Source organism: Gopherus flavomarginatus, chromosome 2, assembly GCF_025201925.1.
Source record: "Gopherus flavomarginatus isolate rGopFla2 chromosome 2, rGopFla2.mat.asm, whole genome shotgun sequence".
NCBI lineage: Eukaryota > Metazoa > Chordata > Testudines > Testudinidae > Gopherus > Gopherus flavomarginatus.
Genome location: NC_066618.1, coordinates 71145475 through 71162943, shown reverse-complemented (window position 1 = coordinate 71162943; position 17469 = coordinate 71145475). Strand labels below are relative to the sequence as shown.

Below are 17469 nucleotides of genomic sequence, written 5' to 3'. Positions count from 1 at the left end.
GCCATCATCCACACCTATAAGAACAAAACAGGAGCAGGCCCCACCCAACATGAAAAAGCCAGTCAGCAAGAAAAATTAAACTCAATTTATTTCCATCCCTGTGATTCCCCAAAGAAACCCAGAGCCCTGACCAACTCAGCCCTTTCCTTATCCATGTATAAAGAAAAATGAGTCTATAATCTCACACATAAAAAAGCTCTGCAGGTAAGTGACACCAAAAAGGGGAAAAGTCAATGCTAATGGAATCAAATTACATTAATTACAGCCTCTGAGTGAAACCCGTGGTCGCTGAGGTGACTGACATAAGTTGAGTGCCCAGATTGGGAATACAGGATTGGGCCATTAGAGGAAAAGCATTACTACAATTACTATTTATACAAGACCAAGCACTCTTCAGCCTCTTCCTATTGTCCTCAATGCTCATTTTCTTTGGCTAGCTTTCCACTCCAATCTCCTTTCAGGCATCCTCTCCTAGTAGTAGCATGGCAAAAAAAAAAAAAAAAAAAAAAAAAAAAAAAAAAAAAAAAAAAAAAAAAGAGGGGGGAGGGGCAGCTGGGGAGGGAAGAAATGCTGAGAAAGACAAAATAACCCTCAGGATTTTTCTGCTCTCCCCTGTTAAATTCCATATCCAAGCTATTGTTTTTCATTGATAAACCAACAAATGGTTACCTGGAACCTGGCTAACTCAGATACTGACTTCTCAGCCCACACTAAGTTACAGATCAGCTTCACTCAATAGGGAAATTACTTCTGATGAAGCCCAGGACTATCTAAATGTGCAAGTGTTGGGGGCCAGAGACTAGCACAGCGCCCTTGGTGCTGGATCTCATTGCCCCCCAAAAATCAGATAGAATCCAAGTCCGATGATCTTCTAGGTGTACCACATAGCTCATTACTTTGGGCAATTCTCCTAGCACACAAATGAGGTTTGACATTGTCCTGGCTATGCAGCTTCTGCAAGTAGACCTGATAACTTGTCAGAAGTAAACCATAATAATCTGGTGAGGCGGAAAGGAGAAAAGAATCTGATTTCTTTAAATTCTTAAAATGATGCCAGAATAGTACAGTAACTGCCACCCTAGAATGTCATAATAATGAGAATAATTTTAAAACTAAGCATTAATTTTTAAATAGAGTAGAACCAGATTTCAGAAAATAAATCCCCCTCCACGAGACCATGGTCAGCATAGGTCAATTGTTTGATTTACAAATCTGGATTATATCCTGTGGTAATTAGGTATTCTGTGTTCTCCAAACCAGTCATCCAAACATCCAAAGCTGGAAAATGTAAGCAGCCAAAAGTACCACCATTTGAAAACTAGGCATCTCTCTCTTTCAATTTTCATTTTGGACAGGACACTAAAAAGACAACACTGAGATGGATAGACAGGAGTTTTAATAGTGGTTATTTCATTGGATTTACACAATGAGGAGTTCAAACCTAGTGACTTAATGTTGATAGCATCATCAATCTTGTCACCAGAAAATGGCTAATCTACTTTAGCAGCAAGTTCATTAAAGGCTTATTCTTTTTTTTCCTAGAAGAGGAAAGGACCAAGATAAGTCACCTTCCACTGAATATTTGCAAACTATTCCTATAAGCAGGCTAATGTGACAATTCACATATAAGAAGGGAGAGGAAGAGGAATGGAGAGACCATAAATTCTTAAACAAATATTACAGCACGCAGATTAAAAGGTTATTGCTTAGAAGATTGAAGAGTTTTAAATGGAAGTAGTTGAGGAAGAATAAAATGGATATCCACAAAAAATGAGATTCTAGTAGAGGAGCTAATGATGAAGTAGAGAGCTGGCAGGAGGCCAGCATTGTCCAGATTAGTTCAGTTGAGTAGGAGGGCTAATGCCAAATGACATGCTGGGAGCTAGAAAGGATCAGGAGATGGATGGCAGCTTAAACTCAGACTGGTCCAGCAGTCAGTAGAAAGCTTGTTGCAAGGATCAGCCCTGTTATTCTGTCCACTGGGACTTGGGGTACTTGAAAGTAACTACAGTATCTACCTGTCAGCAAGACAGTAGAGAAAAGGGCAAAGACATCAACTAAAAATGCATTTGTCTAGTAAGAAAGCGCACTGTTGACAGTAAAGATCGTGGCCCATATTTTGAGCTCAGTTATGCTAGTGAGAATCCAAAGTAACTCCACCAACATCAATGGAGTTACACTGGATTTTCATTGGTGTTAATGAATTCAGAATATGGCCCTATTATAATAGGATTTTACTGCATAGGGCAGACCTTTCCACAGAAAATACATTCTTCTGCAGATATAATTCTTATGCAAAATTTGTGAAGTTTTAAGACTCTTATGAAGTTCATCTCTGGGACAGATTTTCAGCTGATATAAAGCAGCATAACTCTGTTGGCATCACCTGAGCTTCTGGTCCCCTAGAATCTTCTTTTCTTAGGTAAGGGAAGATGGAAGCAGTAGCTGAATTGCAGCTTCTCCAAAATCGATGATTAAACAGTATGCACATATACTGGGGGGAGTGTAAAATACGTACCACCAGCTAATCTTCTAGACTAAAACTTTACAGAGGACTGAAAAACATATTCTTGAGCTGGAATGACATGCTACAGTACATCATTACTCTGACATGTTTTATGAGGTACCAACACTTATATTACTGTAGCATCTAGGGGACTCAATTGTGCAGGCCCTATTGTGCTGCACGCCTTGTAAACACGCAGACAATAACAGAGCCTTCCCCAAAGAGTTTAAAAGAAAACAAGGAGGTACCTGGAAAGTGAAGGACATAAATGCCAGAGTGTCCTAATACATTTAGGAAATTATTCATGAACAGTTCATTGATGAGAAATTATTCCTGGAACATCACTGATGGGTAGGGTAATTTGCAGTGTAGTTCCATGTGTCCCTAATATTAAAGAGATGTGACAGAAAATTATTGTACATTTAAAATGATTATAAGTAGCAATTATAACTGACATTTATCTTAGCGTCTTTCATCCAGAGATTGCCCTAAAAACTTTCAAGCAGATTTAAAAAACTGCATGGATCAGTTCACCAGGACTGAAATGCAACCACTTCTGAGAACCAGCAGGGATTGGTCCAGTAGAAACTGACCAAACCATGTGCCTTAGGATTCACATGGCTGTATAAGACACCCCTGGACTTTTGTGCGCATAAACATAACAGAGAAATGGCTCCATTCAGACCTATGTGACAAATGTGACAAATCCAACTGTGCTAAGCCCATTTATCCCATCCATTCGTTATGGGCTTCACTATGGACAATTATTATTCATTTACAATGTGCTAAGCACTTTCCAGATTTTTGAGAAGGGCAGTCCCTGCCCTAAGGAGTTCACAATCTAAGGACAGACAAACACGTTGACAGAGGATAGGGAAGAAGACCAACAAAAATGTTTATACAAATCAACACATTCACTATAGGCAGCATGGTAGAAATGGGTAGAGTGAGTTGTTTGATGGCTATGTTTAAGTTCCCTACTTAAAAACCAAACTAAAATATATTTGGGATCTGGATAATCTTCACTTGCTAGGATATCACGAGACATAGAAATGTTTGCAAGTTACATTGCAATGATTTTTGTAGTTACTGTCATGTGTAAGGTCAATAAAGACTCCCTTCCTAACACACACGCAAGCACATTTTACTTTTTTGCAACCTCACTGAGCTACATTCACCCGTGTGTAACTCCATTGATTTCACTATTGACTTAATAGGGTGTTCGACCAAAGATAAATTTCTGAAGACTCCAGGCCAAATTTACCACAGACTTAGATCAGGTATAGGTCAAGCAGTAAATCTGGCTTTTCATCTTTAACCTTCTAGGCCTGGAAACACTTTCTTAAAATAAAAGATATGTAGAAAATTAAACTGATTCCAGATGCCTCTTCCTCCCATGTGGAATACAAGGGAGTCCCTTGTAAACCATAGGACTTGCTTGTATCTTTCAATGGCAAAATCAAGCCATGGAATTAAATTATATTCATTCTCTCTCTCTCTCTCTCTCTCTCTCTCTTTCTGTGCCTCCTCTCCCTCAGCCCAAGCCACTCCCTAGAACTATATCATACTGACTGGGTGACAAGTGTTCAGAAATGTTCAAACTGAATACCTCCAAACATGTCTAATGGAGTAATACTAAGTTAGAAGGCAATTTTTATTCAAAAGATGACTTTTATTAAACATAACTCAAGCAATAATGGCTGCAATCAAATAAAAGTTTGAAATCTTTGGTTCAGGCAAGGAAAAAACTGGAAGGTGCTGTAGTACTCAGTGGACACCAAGCAAGCTGCATTCTGTGGATGGTAGAGGTTATAGGGCATGCAGAAATCAACTGAATGCCTGAGAAAACAAATGTAGCAAAGATTGAGAACGATACTTAAAGGCAATGAAATGGAGGAAAGTAAAACTCTTTTTGATAATGATATGATGGTGCTGGGGATAAACGGACTTCTGAAGCTTCCCTACACAATCTCCCATTACATGTCATATTACACCGGAAGGACAGTCAGATAAGAACCCCTACGGCAATTAGAGAATCTGCAGTTCCACACAACGTGGATTTCCTATTTAAACTAGCATGTCAATCAGTATGCAGTAGAAGGATATATTTAAGCACTAGGTAATGCACTTTATATAATTAGAGATTTTACTGGGAGTGCACCATAACTATGCTAGTATTCAGTACAGAACATAATACAATCTACCTTATGGTTTTCCATAATGATTGCAATGCTGCCCACAGTGACTCAAGAGCTTGTGTACCAGCCTCAGGGCAGACTGTTAAGAACCAGGGCACAAACCCCAAATTGGTTGGGAGTTTTATACTTAGATTTCACCAACCAATTATCAAGTATAAACTCCTCAGGCACTATAACTGCCTTAATGTGGAGTTGCACATAGTCCCCTTGGGTACTCCAATCTATCTCGCACCCAGGTGAGCATATCTTTGTGACAAATGGTCCCTGACACCAAGGTTCATAGGAATATTCATGTTACTCCCAGTCCAGAAGGACCAGTCACTTACCCCAGGTCAATTGCACCTTAGATCTCCCACAAAAGATAATGCTTGTATCCAATCCTTCAATGAACTATATAAAGATTTATTAAACAGGAAAAAGAAATTAGAGAGTTATTTACAACATTAAAGCAGGGAAACATATACACAAATAAATTACAATGTTAAGTTTCAAAAGGTAACAGAAGCTTTTTATAATCAGCAAGCTCTGTATGTCCTTTAGGTTAAGCAGCTTACGCAGTTGGGTAGCTCTTGCTTATGTGTAGAAACACTTTGCATCCCAGAATCAAAGCAACATAGAGATACCTATTTCCTTTATTTGGGTCCTTTATCCTCCTCCTGCCATGTGCTCTGAGCTGCAAACTCAGCTGATGGGAGGAGTCCTTTTGCATGACTCATCTTCATAGGAAGAAGAGCAGGACAACAAAAGTCTCTTTTACTCTTGTTGACAATATGTGGGAAAATTCCAGTTGCAACATCCCACAATATTTTATCTGGTATTAATGACCTTTCCTTTTGCAAAGGGCATAACACCTTCTGTTGAAGATCAGCCCTTCACACTAATTAATGTCTCTTTCCTGTCTGGTGATTTGCCTTATAAAATGGGATACAGATGTTGTGAGATTAATGCATGCAGCAATTCACAAGCATTCAATAAAGTCTAAATTCTAAACACATTGTAATAATTCTAATATCTATTTTAACAATATTAACACACAGGTGAGTCAGACCTGATTCCAGCTATATATTTGTCAGTATTCATTTGAGACATGAAGACCTTTGCATGAACTGGCACCTGCTCTGCCAGCATTACCATAGAATATCAGGGTTAGCAAGGACCTCAGACGGTCACCTAAGTCCAACCCCTGCTCAAAGCAGGGCCAATCCCAGTGGCCCCCTCAAGACTTAAACTTACAACCCTGGGTTTAGCAGGCCAATACTCACCCCACTGAGCTAACCTGACTATGGCCAAAATATTCACAACAGCTAATTTCACGTGCCTCAGTTTTTGAATGTCCTTGATAAAGCTAGATTTCCAAAGGTGCTGAGCATCCAGAGCTAGTGTTGTCTTCCACTGGAGTTGTGGTATTCAGCATCTCTGGGGGAAAATCGGAGCCCTAGGTTGTCTTCAAATTAGGCACCTAACATTATTGGCCCCTTTTGACAACTACAGCTTACAATGAGACTATCTTGTCTGGAAAGTGAAGGATTATGGAACTTTCCCTGCTTTGTGTTCAAGGGGGGAAGGACACAATTCCAGTTCTGGCAGCTCTGCTACGTACACTCTTGTTGCTCATCATTTTACCATTTCTACACTTACACTAGTTTGTGGGTGTATATAAATCATTTTCACCTGAATTTTCTCTGCAATTCTCCTTCAAGGATGCACGGCATGACTTCTAACTCTCAGACAAAGGCTGACAGTAAATACAGGCCTGTATCATGCCTTGCTTTCCTTTGTCAGATTGAGAGTTTACTGTAGAACCCTCACAATCTGTATTTCTCCTACAGATGCTCTGAAGGAGGAGGAAGAGGAGAACTAGGCAGATTGTGTTGTACGTAAACCACTGAAGGAACAAGCTTTGGTAAATTCTCACACAAAGAGGACCTCTATTTTTGCCTAGTTGTTCTTTTGTGTTTTTCCATCTAAGCATTTTATCACTGAGTTTGTTAGAAGAGTTTGATTATCTAAATACTATCATGGGGCATTCAAATTAAAATCTGTGATTAATTCTGTTCATTATGGAAAACAGTATGAGATTTATTTTTGGTCTCGGTGCTTTTAACTATGTTTGTCCCTATTCATTAATAAACTGAGCTAATACACAGTTGAAAGAAATTAGAGCTAATTCTGGATTTAATATTATTTTTAATGGCAGGTAAGCATTGCATCATTTTTTAAAATCAATTCAATGCTTGTGAATTCAAAGGCTTGAGAGCCCTGAAAGTGAAGTCCCCTTTGCATCAACAGACCAGCTGTTACGTAGGCAATTGCTTCATAAACCAACCTGAAGGGACCATCTCTAGGAAAGGAACACGGTATTTTACTCTCCAAAGCCACTCATACCATGGCTCTCTTCTGAAACTGCCTGCAAGGCAGTCAGTGCTAAGTATAGTGAAGGGTTTTTGAGATGCGGCTGCTTGTCCACTAGGAGCTAACCAGAGATACCAGTATATTTCATACAGTCATTAGATGTTACAAACCCTTGGTCACTTGGGCCAGATTCAAATTGATAACCTAGTAGTGAAAGGCTGCCTGCCTCCATTTCCTAAAAGATCCAGTCACCCTGAAAGAGCAAACATAAGAACTTCATGGCCTTGACAGTGGAATTATCATGAACCCTAAAGAAGAGGCAGCTTGTAGCTGCCCTCCTCCAAACCAGGGACTCAGACAGATACAATTCAGTCCTTGCTTCCACCTGGCTCTGGGTGAGACAAATAAGCTGTGCCAGCCCAGTACCTGGCACAGCTTACTTCCTCCCCTTTACTAGTTCAGCTGTTCTGGCTAGTGTGTGGAGCAGGGGACCTGAGCCACAGTTCCACCCACTCCCCAGCCCTAGTCAGTTGGTCCTACAGTGAACGCTAGACCAGGAACAGCAGTAGCCCAGAAAAGTGAGAAAGATTTACACCAGCTGAGGATCTGACCCATTATTAAGATGAGTAAAGTGGAACAAAGACATTTAAATGACTTGCTTCTGTCAAACCTTAGTCCCAGATTTGGACCTTAGCGTCCAAAATATGGGGGTTAGCATGAAAACTGGTTAGTTACCAGCTTGGACCTGGTATTGCTGCCACCACCCAAAAAATTAGAGTGTTTTGGGGCACTCTGGTCCCCCTGAAAAACCTTCCCTGGGAACCCCAAGACCCAAATCCCTTGAGTCTCACAACAAAGGGAAATAATCCTTTTTCCCTTCCCCCCTCCAGGTGCTCCTGTAGAGATACACAGACACAAGCTCTGTGAAACTAAACAGAGGGACTCCCCCCCTCCCCGTTCCCAGTCCTGGAGAACAGAATTACCGAGAGTTAATCTCTCCTTCCCCCCTCACCCAGAGGGTATGCAAAGTCAGGCGAATAAATCTAACACACACACATCTCCCTCTGACTTCTTCCTCCCACCAATTCCCTGGTGAGTACAGATTCAATTTCCCTGAAGTTTCCCAGTAAAGAAAACTCCAACAGGTCTTAAAAAGAAAGCTTTATATAAAAAAGAAAGAAAAATACATACAAATGGTCCCTCTGTATTAAGGTGACAAATACAGGGTCAATTGCTTAAAAAAATATGAATAAACAGCCTTATTCAAAAGAATACAAGTTAAAGCACTCCAGCAACTATATTCATGTAAATACAAAAAAAAACCATATAAATCCTATCTGATCTTTTTGTACTTACAACTGGGAAACAGAAGATTAGAAAGCAGAAAATAGAAATCACTCCTCATCTGAGAGAGCATACAGGCAGACAGACAGAGACTCAGACACAACCTTCCCTCCACCCAGAGTTGAAAAAATCCGGTTTCCTGATTGGTCCTCTGGTCAGGTGCTTCAGGTGAAAGAGACATTAACCCTTAGCTATCTGTTTATGACACGCCCCCCAAATTGCAGACAGTGGGGAAGCTCACTGGCGGCGATTTCCTTCTAGAACTTTAAAATAAACAGATTACTACAACACATGCACCTTTACATATACCACTAAGTATATAACTAACAGACTTCTACATTTTAAGAACACTTTTTAACTACTAGAGTCTGGGAAACTCTCACGGGAGAGTGCATCCGCTACTTTGTTAGAAGCTTTTGTGATGTGCTGAATTTCAAAATCAAAATCTTGGAGTGCTAAACTTCAACGAAGAAGTTTCTTGTTGTTTCCCTTGGCAGTATGGAGCCACTTTAGTGCAGCATGGTCAGTTTGTAGTTGGAACCGCCGTCCCCAAACATATGGGCGTAGCTTTTCCAGGGCGTACACAATGGCATAGCATTCCTTTTCACTGACTGACCAGTGACTTTCCCTCTCAGACAGTTTTTTGCTGAGAAACACGACAGGATGGAAGTTGTGATCTGTTGCTTCCTGCATGAGCACTGCTCCTATACCACGCTTAGATGCATCCGTGGTTACCAGGAATGGCTTGTCAAAATCCGGGGCCCTGAGCACAGGGTCAGACATGAGTGTTGCCTTAAGTTGGGTAAAGGCCTTTTGACACTCATCAGTCCACTTAACTGCATTTGGCTGGGTCTTTTTGGTCAGGTCGGTCAGTTGGGCAGCGATTTGGCTGTAGTACAAATCACCTGTAGTACCCGGCCAAGCCTAAGAAGGATTGGACCTGTTTCTTTGACCTTGGGACAGGCCACTTTTGGATAGCATCCACCTTGGCCTGTAGGGGGTTTATGGTTCCTCGACCCACCTGGTGCCCCAGGTAAGTCACTCTGTTTTGGCCTATTTGACACTTTTTGGCCTTAACAGTTAGTCCGGCCTGCCTGATGCGCTCAAAGACCTTTTCCAGGTGTAGTAGGTGTTCGGGCCAGGAGTCTGAAAAAATGGCCACATCATCGAGGTAGGCAACTGCAAATTCTCCCAGTCCTGCTAGTAGACCATCTACCAGCCTCTGGAAGGTGGCGGGTGCATTTCGAAGGCCGAAAGGAAGGACATTGAATTCATACACCCCCGCATGGGTGACGAATGCTGACCTCTCCTTGGCAGGTTCATCTAGCGGTACTTGCCAGTACCCCTTGGTTAAGTCTATTGTAGAGATGAACTGGGCCCGTCCCAACTTCTCCAATAGCTCATCGGTGCGTGGCATTGGATAGTTGTCTGGACGAGTTACCGCATTTAGCTTACGGTAGTCCACTGTAAAGCGTATTTCCCCATCTGGTTTGGGTACCAGAACCACTGGAGATGCACTGGTAGATGAGCGGATTATATCCATCTGTAGCATGTTCTGGATCTCTCGTTCTATAGCAGCTTGGGCATGAGGAGACACCCGGTAGGGTGGGGTTCTAATGGGGTGAGCATTACCTGTGTCAATGGAGTGGTATGCCCGTTCAGTCCGTCCTGGGGTGGCTGAGAACAATGGGGCGAAGCTAGTGCACAGCTCCTTGATTTGTCGCCGCTGCAGACGTTCCAGGGTGGTTGAGAGGTTCACCTCTTCCACGCCACCGTCTTTTTTCCCGTCGTAGTAGACACCGTCAGGCCACTCAGCATCATCTCCCTGGACTGTAAACTGACAAACCTGTAAGTCTCTGGAATAGAAAGGCTTGAGAGAATTAACATAGTAAACTGTAGGTTTTAGTGAGGAATTGGGAAATGCTATGAGATAGTTCACAGTTCCCAGGCGCTCTTGGACTGTGAATGGCCCTTCCCATGATGCTTCCATCTTATGGGCCTGTTGCGCCTTCAAGACCATAACCTGGTCTCCTACCTTGAAGGAACGTTCTCTGGCATGTCTGTCATACCAGGCCTTTTGCTCTTCCTGAGCATCCTTTAGGTTCTCTCTAGCAAGGGCTAAAGAGTGTCGGAGGGTGCTTTGTAGGTTGCTTACAAAGTCCAGAATGTTAGTTCCTGGAGAAGGCGTAAACCCCTCCCATTGCTGCTTCACCAACTGTAATGGTCCCTTAACCTCGTGACCATACACAAGTTCAAACGGTGAAAACCCTAAACTGGGATGTGGTACAGCCCTGTAGGCAAACAGCAACTGCTGCAACACTAGGTCCCAATTATTGGAGAATTCGTTGATGAATTTACGTATCATGGCCCCCAAAGTTCCATTAAACCTTTCCACCAGGCCATTGGTTTGATGGTGGTACGGGGTGGCAACCAAGTGATTCACCCCATGAGTTTCCCACAGTTTTTCCATGGTCCCTGCCAGGAAATTAGACCCTGAATCTGTAAGGATTTCGGAGGGCCAACCTACCCTGGCAAAGATGTCTGTTAGGGCCAGGCACACAGTGTTAGCCCTGGTGTTGCCTAGAGCTACTGCTTCCGGCCATCGGGTAGCAAAGTCCACTAAAGTCAGTACGTACTGCTTTCCTCTGGGTGTCTTTTTTGGGAAAGGACCCAGAATATCCACAGCTACTCGCTGAAATGGGACCTCAATTATGGGGAGTGGCTGGAGAGGGGCCTTGACCTGATCTTGGGGCTTTCCCACTCTTTGGCATACCTCACAAGACCGAACATACTTGGCAACGTCCTTGCCCATCCCCTCCCAGTGGAAGGACTTCCCCAACCGGTCCTTGGTTCTGTTCACCCCAGCATGGCCACTGGGATGATCATGGGCTAAGCTCAAGAGCTTCCCCCGGTACTTAGTTGGAACCACCAACTGTTTTTGCGGCTGCCATTCTTCCCGGTGTCCACCAGAAAGAATCTCCTTGTATAAAAGTCCTTGGTCTATAACAAACCGGGATCGATTAGAAGAGCTGAGAGGCGGTGGGGTGCTCCGTGCCACCGCCCAAGCTTTCTGAAGGCTGTCATCCGCTTCCTGCTCAGTCTGGAACTGTTCCCTTGAGGCTGGGGTTACCAGTTCTTCCTCAGACTGTGGACTTGGGCTTGGTCCCTCTGGAAGCGATGTAGGTGATGGGGTTGTTTCCGTTGCTGGTGAACCGCTCTCCGCTGGTGCACCTGAGGGTATTTCAGGCTCTGGCTGAGCCTTTTGGGTATGGCTGTCTGTTGCTTCTGCCAGTTCTGGCTTGCTGGCGCCCTCTGGCGTTGAGTTTGAAGATGTGGTTGCAATTGCTGGTGCTGGTTGCTGTTCCAGTTCCGGGCCTGGGACTGGAGGTGCTGTGGCTGTTTCAGTGGTAGGCATGGAATCCGGGTCCACTACCTCTGTCTGGGTCTCTGGTAACACAGACGGGGCCTCTGTGGACGGCTCAGGAACAGGAATGGGTCTGGAAGCTTGCCTGGTTTGGCTACGTGTAACCATTCCCACTCTCTTGGCCCGCTTCACCTGGTTGGCCAAGTCTTCCCCCAGTAGCATGGGGATAGGATAATTGTCATAGACTGCAAAAGTCCACATTCCTGACCAGCCTTTGTACTGGACAGGCAGTTCAGCTGTAGGCAAGTCTACAGCTTGTGACATGAAGGGGTAAATTGTAACTTTGGCCTTTGGGTTGATGAATTTGGGGTCAACGAAGGATTGGTGGATAGCTGACACTTGTGCCCCCGTGTCTCTCCACGCAGTAACCTTCTTTCCGCCCACTCTCAAATTTTCCCTTCGCTCCAAGGGTATTTGAGAGGCATCTGGGCCTGGGGATCTTTTGGGTGATGGTGGTGTAATGAATTGCACTCGCATGGTGTTCTTTGGACAGTTTGCCTTGATATGTCCCAGTTCATTACACTTAAAGCATCTTCCATCTGATGGGTCACTGGGCCGAGGTGAGTTACTGGAGACTGGTGAGGTGGAAGAATACCGTGTCTGTGGCTTTACTTGGGTTGTAGGTGGGGTTTTTGGCTGTCCTCGGTTGTAGGGTTTATGGTCGGTTTGCCCCCTGGGGTATTCGTTCCCCTTGACCGTAGCTTTCTTGCTTTCTGCCACTTCCATCCATCTGGCTCCAATCTCCCCCGCCTCAGGAAGATCTTTGGGTTTTCCATCTTGTATGTACCGTGTGATGTCTTCAGGAACACCATCCAAGAATTGCTCCATTTGTATGAGGAGGTGCAGTTCTTCCAAGGTTTTAACATTGTGTCCTGATATCCAGGCCTCATAATTTTTCCCAACGTAGTAGGCGTGTTTGGGAAATGACACATCTGGTTTCCACTTTTGGGTTCTGAAACGCCGACGGGTATGATCCGGGGTTATCCCCTTTCTGTATCTGGCCTTGCTTTGAAAAAGTTTATAATCATTCATTTGCTGCTTAGGCATTTCAGCTGCCACCTCTGCTAAAGGTCCACTGAGCTGTGGCCTCAATTCTACCATGTACTGGTCTTCAGGGATGCTGTACCCAAGACAGGCTCTTTCAAAATTTTCCAAGAAGGCCTCGGTGTCATCACCTGCCTTGTAGGTGGGAAATTTCCTGTGCTGTGGAACAATCATTGGCGCAGGGTTGTTAGGGTTGGCTGTGTTTTGCTTAGCCTTTTCTAATTCCATGGCCTGTCGGTGGACTTCCCTCTGGAGTTCCAGCTGTTTTTGGTGGTCTGCATCTTTGGCTGCTTGCTCTCTTTTGTAGGCCGCCTCTCTGGCTGCTTGTTCTCTTTGGTATGCTGCCTCTCTTTCTCTTTCTCTTAGTTCCATCTCTTTTTGTTTTATTTCCAGTTGTCACCTGTGTTCAGCTTCTTTGAATTGATCTTCGGCATTAATTTTTGCCTTAGAAGTCATGGTTCCTGTTTTCTTGTGTTGGGGTGCCCTCCGGTGTTTATCTTCTGAACTGCAGGCTCTGTTGCCTCCTGGGTCTGCCTAGCAACAGTGCCTTTTTCCCTTTTTTTTTTCTCTAGCTAATGTTCAATGTAAAGTAAACCAGAAAAACCACTTTATTTGCATGTATATAGTGCTGGTACTTGCCTCCTAATGGAGGGCTATTGTCTGACAAAAGACCCGAAATAGTCTCTTTAATGGCTGCTTGCTTAATATGCAAGCCACAGCTGCCAGAGAGAGCAGAAAAAAAAATTCTCTCTGGTTCCCTTTTAAAACCAAACTGTTTCTCTCTGCTAAAAAGCCCCTAGCAGAGAAAAGAAAAATATAATATTCCTACTGGCTTCTGGATTCTATCCCACCGCTGCCACCATGTTAAACCTTAGTCCCAGATTTGGACCTTTGCGTCCAAAATATGGCGGTTAGCATGAAAACTGGTTAGTTACCAGCTTGGACCTGGTATTGCTGCCACCACCCAAAAAATTAGAGTGTTTTGGGGCACTCTGGTCCCCCTGAAAAACCTTCCCTGGGGACCCCAAGACCCAAATCCCTTGAGTCTCACAACAAAGGGAAATAATCCTTTTTCCCTTCCCCCCTCCAGGTGCTCCTGGAGAGATACACAGACACAAGCTCTGTGAAACTAAACAGAGGGACTCCCCCCCTCCCCGTTCCCAGTCCTGGAGAACAGAATTACCGAGAGTTAATCTCTCCTTCCCCCCTCACCCAGAGGGTATGCAAAGTCAGGCGAATAAATCTAACACACACACATCTCCCTCTGACTTCTTCCTCCCACCAATTCCCTGGTGAGTACAGACTCAATTTCCCTGAAGTTTCCCAGTAAAGAAAACTCCAACAGGTCTTAAAAAGAAAGCTTTATATAAAAAAGAAAGAAAAATACATACAAATGGTCCCTCTGTATTAAGGTGACAAATACAGGGTCAATTGCTTAAAAGAAATATGAATAAACAGCCTTATTCAAAAGAATACAAGTTAAAGCACTCCAGCAACTATATTCATGTAAATACAAAAAAAACCATATAAATCCTATCTGATCTTTTTGTACTTACAACTGGGAAACAGAAGATTAGAAAGCAGAAAATAGAAATCACTCCTCATCTGAGAGAGCATACAGGCAGACAGACAGAGACTCAGACACAACCTTCCCTCCACCCAGAGTTGAAAAAATCCGGTTTCCTGATTGGTCCTCTGGTCAGGTGCTTCAGGTGAAAGAGACATTAACCCTTAGCTATCTGTTTATGATAGCTTGAAGTTAAACAGTAAGTGAATGGCAGTTCTGGAAAGAAAACAAGAGTCTCACTGCCCAACTCTATCTATCTCCTGGAGCACATTCCTTTCAGGTATGTAATGAAGTTAGTGAGAGACAGGAGTCACATGTACAGTGGACTGCTATGGCTGCAGCAACATGAGAGCAGGCTAAACTCCAGCTTTAAGTTTCTTTCAGCTTCTGAAAAGTAATATCCCACTTCAAGAACAAAGAAAGAGAATCATTTATCATCATCATCCCTGAGATGTGGCTTTATGCACAGGGATGCCTCGCTGCCACAGAGACTGGAGATCTTGACAAGAAATAGATAATTGCTTCTGACAAGATCCTGAACAACTGAAGAGGGAGGACTTGAAGAAGACTCTCTTAAAATGTAACAGACACTGTATGATGTATTCCAGATGACTAATATAATGAGTGTCAAAAAAGAGCTCTCTTTTATTGCAGTTTACATATGAGTTAGAGAAACAGCTTCCAGGAATTCAGGCTTCTTCACTAAACACATTGTTCAGTTGATGCTACCACCCATCTTTACAAAAACATTCAATACACAGGCCATACAAAAAATTTCCATTTGACTTCATTCCCAATTCAACTTTCTTTTTTAAATTAACTACATAAGCACAGAGTATTGGATTGTTCAGGGAATGACTATGCAACCTTGCAATTATAGGTCATCTGTTTGACAGTGAGACAGTTAGTAGTGAGACAAGTTGGGTAAAATAATACCTTTTATTGGACCAACTTCTTTTGCTGAGAGAGACAAGCTTTCAAGCCACACAGAGCTCCTCGTCAGGTCTGGGAAAAGTACTCTCAGCATCACCACTAAATGCGAGGTGGAATAGATTGTTCAGCATAAGTAGTTAGCACATATTGTAAGGGACCATTCATGGTAGAGTGGTCAAATACAATCTCTGCAGTCATAGGAAGAAAGAGGGGGTTACTGTGTTACAGATCATTGTAATAATCCATAAATCCAGTGTTTCTGTTTAGTCCATGATTTTCAGTATCTAGCAGAGTAATAATTTAAGCTCCCAGGCTCGTCTTTTGGAAGTGTTGTGCAGGTTTCCTTTGAGTATTAGGACTGATAGGTCAGATATTGAGTAACTGCTTTGTGAAAGCAGCAAAGAATCCTGTGGCACCTTATAGACTAACAGATGTTTTGGAGCATGAGCTTTCGTGGGTGAATACTCACTTCTTCAGATGCATGTGGTGGAAATATCCAGGGGCAGGTATATATATGCTAGCAAGCAAGCTAGAGATAACGAGGTCAGTTCAATCAGGGAGCATGAGGCCCTGTTCTAGTAGTTGAGGTGTGAAAACCAAGAGAGGAGAAACTGGTTCTGTAGTTGGCAAGCCATTCACAGTCTTTGTTCAATCCTGAGCTGATGGTGTCAAATTTGCAGATGAACTGAAGCTCAGCAGTTTCTCTTTGAAGTCTGGTCCTGAAGTTTTTTTGCTGCAGGATGGCCACCTTAAGGTCTGCTATAGTGTGGCCAGGGAGGTTGAAGTGCTCTCCTACAGGTTTTTGTATATTGCCATTCCTAATGTCTGATTTGTGTCCATTTATCCTTTTCCATAGAGACTGTCCAGTTTGGCCGATGTACATAGCAGAGGGGCATTGCTGGCATATGATGGCGTATATTACATTGGTGGATGTGCAGGTGAATGAACCAGTGATGGTGTGGCTGATTTGGTTAGGTCCTGTGATGGTGTCGCTGGTGTAGATATGTGGGCAGAGTTGGCATCGAGGTTTGTTGCATGGATTGGTTCCTGAGCTAGAGTTATTATGGTGCGCTGTGCAGTTACTGGTGAGAATATGTTTCCGGTTGGCAGGTTGTCTGTGGGCAAGGACTGGCCTGCCACCCAAGGCCTGTGAAAGTGTGGGATCATTGTCCAGGATGGGTTGTAGATCCTTGATGATGCGTTGGAGGGGTTTTAGCTGGGGGCTGTATGTGATGGCCAGTGGAGTCCTGTTGGTTTCTTTCTTGGGTTTGTCTTGCAGTAGGAGGCTTCTGGGTACACGTCTGGCTCTGTTTATCTGTTTCCTTATTTCCTCGTGCGGGTATTGTAGTTTTGAGAATGCTTGGTGGAGATTTTGTAGGTGTTGGTCTCTGTCTGAGGGGTTAGAGCAGATGCAGTTGTACCTCAGTGCTTGGCTGTAGACAATGGATCGTGTGATGTGTCCGGGATGGAAGCTGGAGGCATGAAGGTAGGCATAGCGGTCGGTAGGTTTTCGATATAGGGTGGTGTTAATGTGACCATCACTTATTTGCACCGTGGTGTCAAGAAAGTGGACCTCCCGTGTAGATTGGTCCAGGCTGAGGTTGATGGTGGAGTGGAAGCTGTTGAAATCGTGGTGGAATTTTTTTCCAGAGTCTCCTTCCCATGGGTCCAGATGATGAAGATGTCATCAATGTAGCGTAGGTAGAGAAGGGGCGTGAGTGGACGAGAGCTGAGGAAGCGTTGTTCCAGGTCGGCCATAAAGATATTGGCATATTGTGGGGCCATGCGGGTGCCCATAGCAGTGCCACTGATCTGGAGATATATATTGTCATCAAATTTGAAATAGTTGTGTGTAAGTATAAAGGCACAGAGCTCAGCAGCCAGTTGTGCTGTGGCATCGTCAGGGATAGTGTTCCTGACAGCTTGTATTCCATCTGTGTGTGGGATGTTTGTGTAGAGAGCCTCTACATCCATGGTGGCTAGGATGGTGTTTTCTGGGAGGTGACCAATGCATTGTAGTTTCCTCAGGAAATCAGTGGTGTCACGGAGATAGCTGGGAGTGCTGGTGGCATAGGGTCTGAGTAGAGAGTCCATATATCCA

The 17469-nt window shown here is 43.6% G+C and overlaps 2 protein-coding genes across 2 annotated transcripts in view; both read right to left on the bottom strand.

Moving 5' to 3' along the window:
* LOC127044059 (uncharacterized) overlaps window positions 1–17469 on the bottom strand; it is a 238809-nt gene that overhangs the window by 21212 nt on the left and 200128 nt on the right. The gene's annotated exons all lie outside the window — the stretch shown is intronic.
* LOC127044620 (uncharacterized) overlaps window positions 9934–17469 on the bottom strand; it is an 81545-nt gene continuing 74009 nt past the window's right edge. Inside the window, exons 2-4 of the mRNA XM_050939711.1 lie at window positions 10924–11833; window positions 10272–10293; window positions 9934–9943 (exon numbers count right to left, since the gene is read on the bottom strand). Coding sequence (XP_050795668.1) covers window positions 9934–9943; window positions 10272–10293; window positions 10924–11833 — 942 coding nt within the window. The remainder of the gene's footprint in view (window positions 9944–10271; window positions 10294–10923; window positions 11834–17469) is intronic.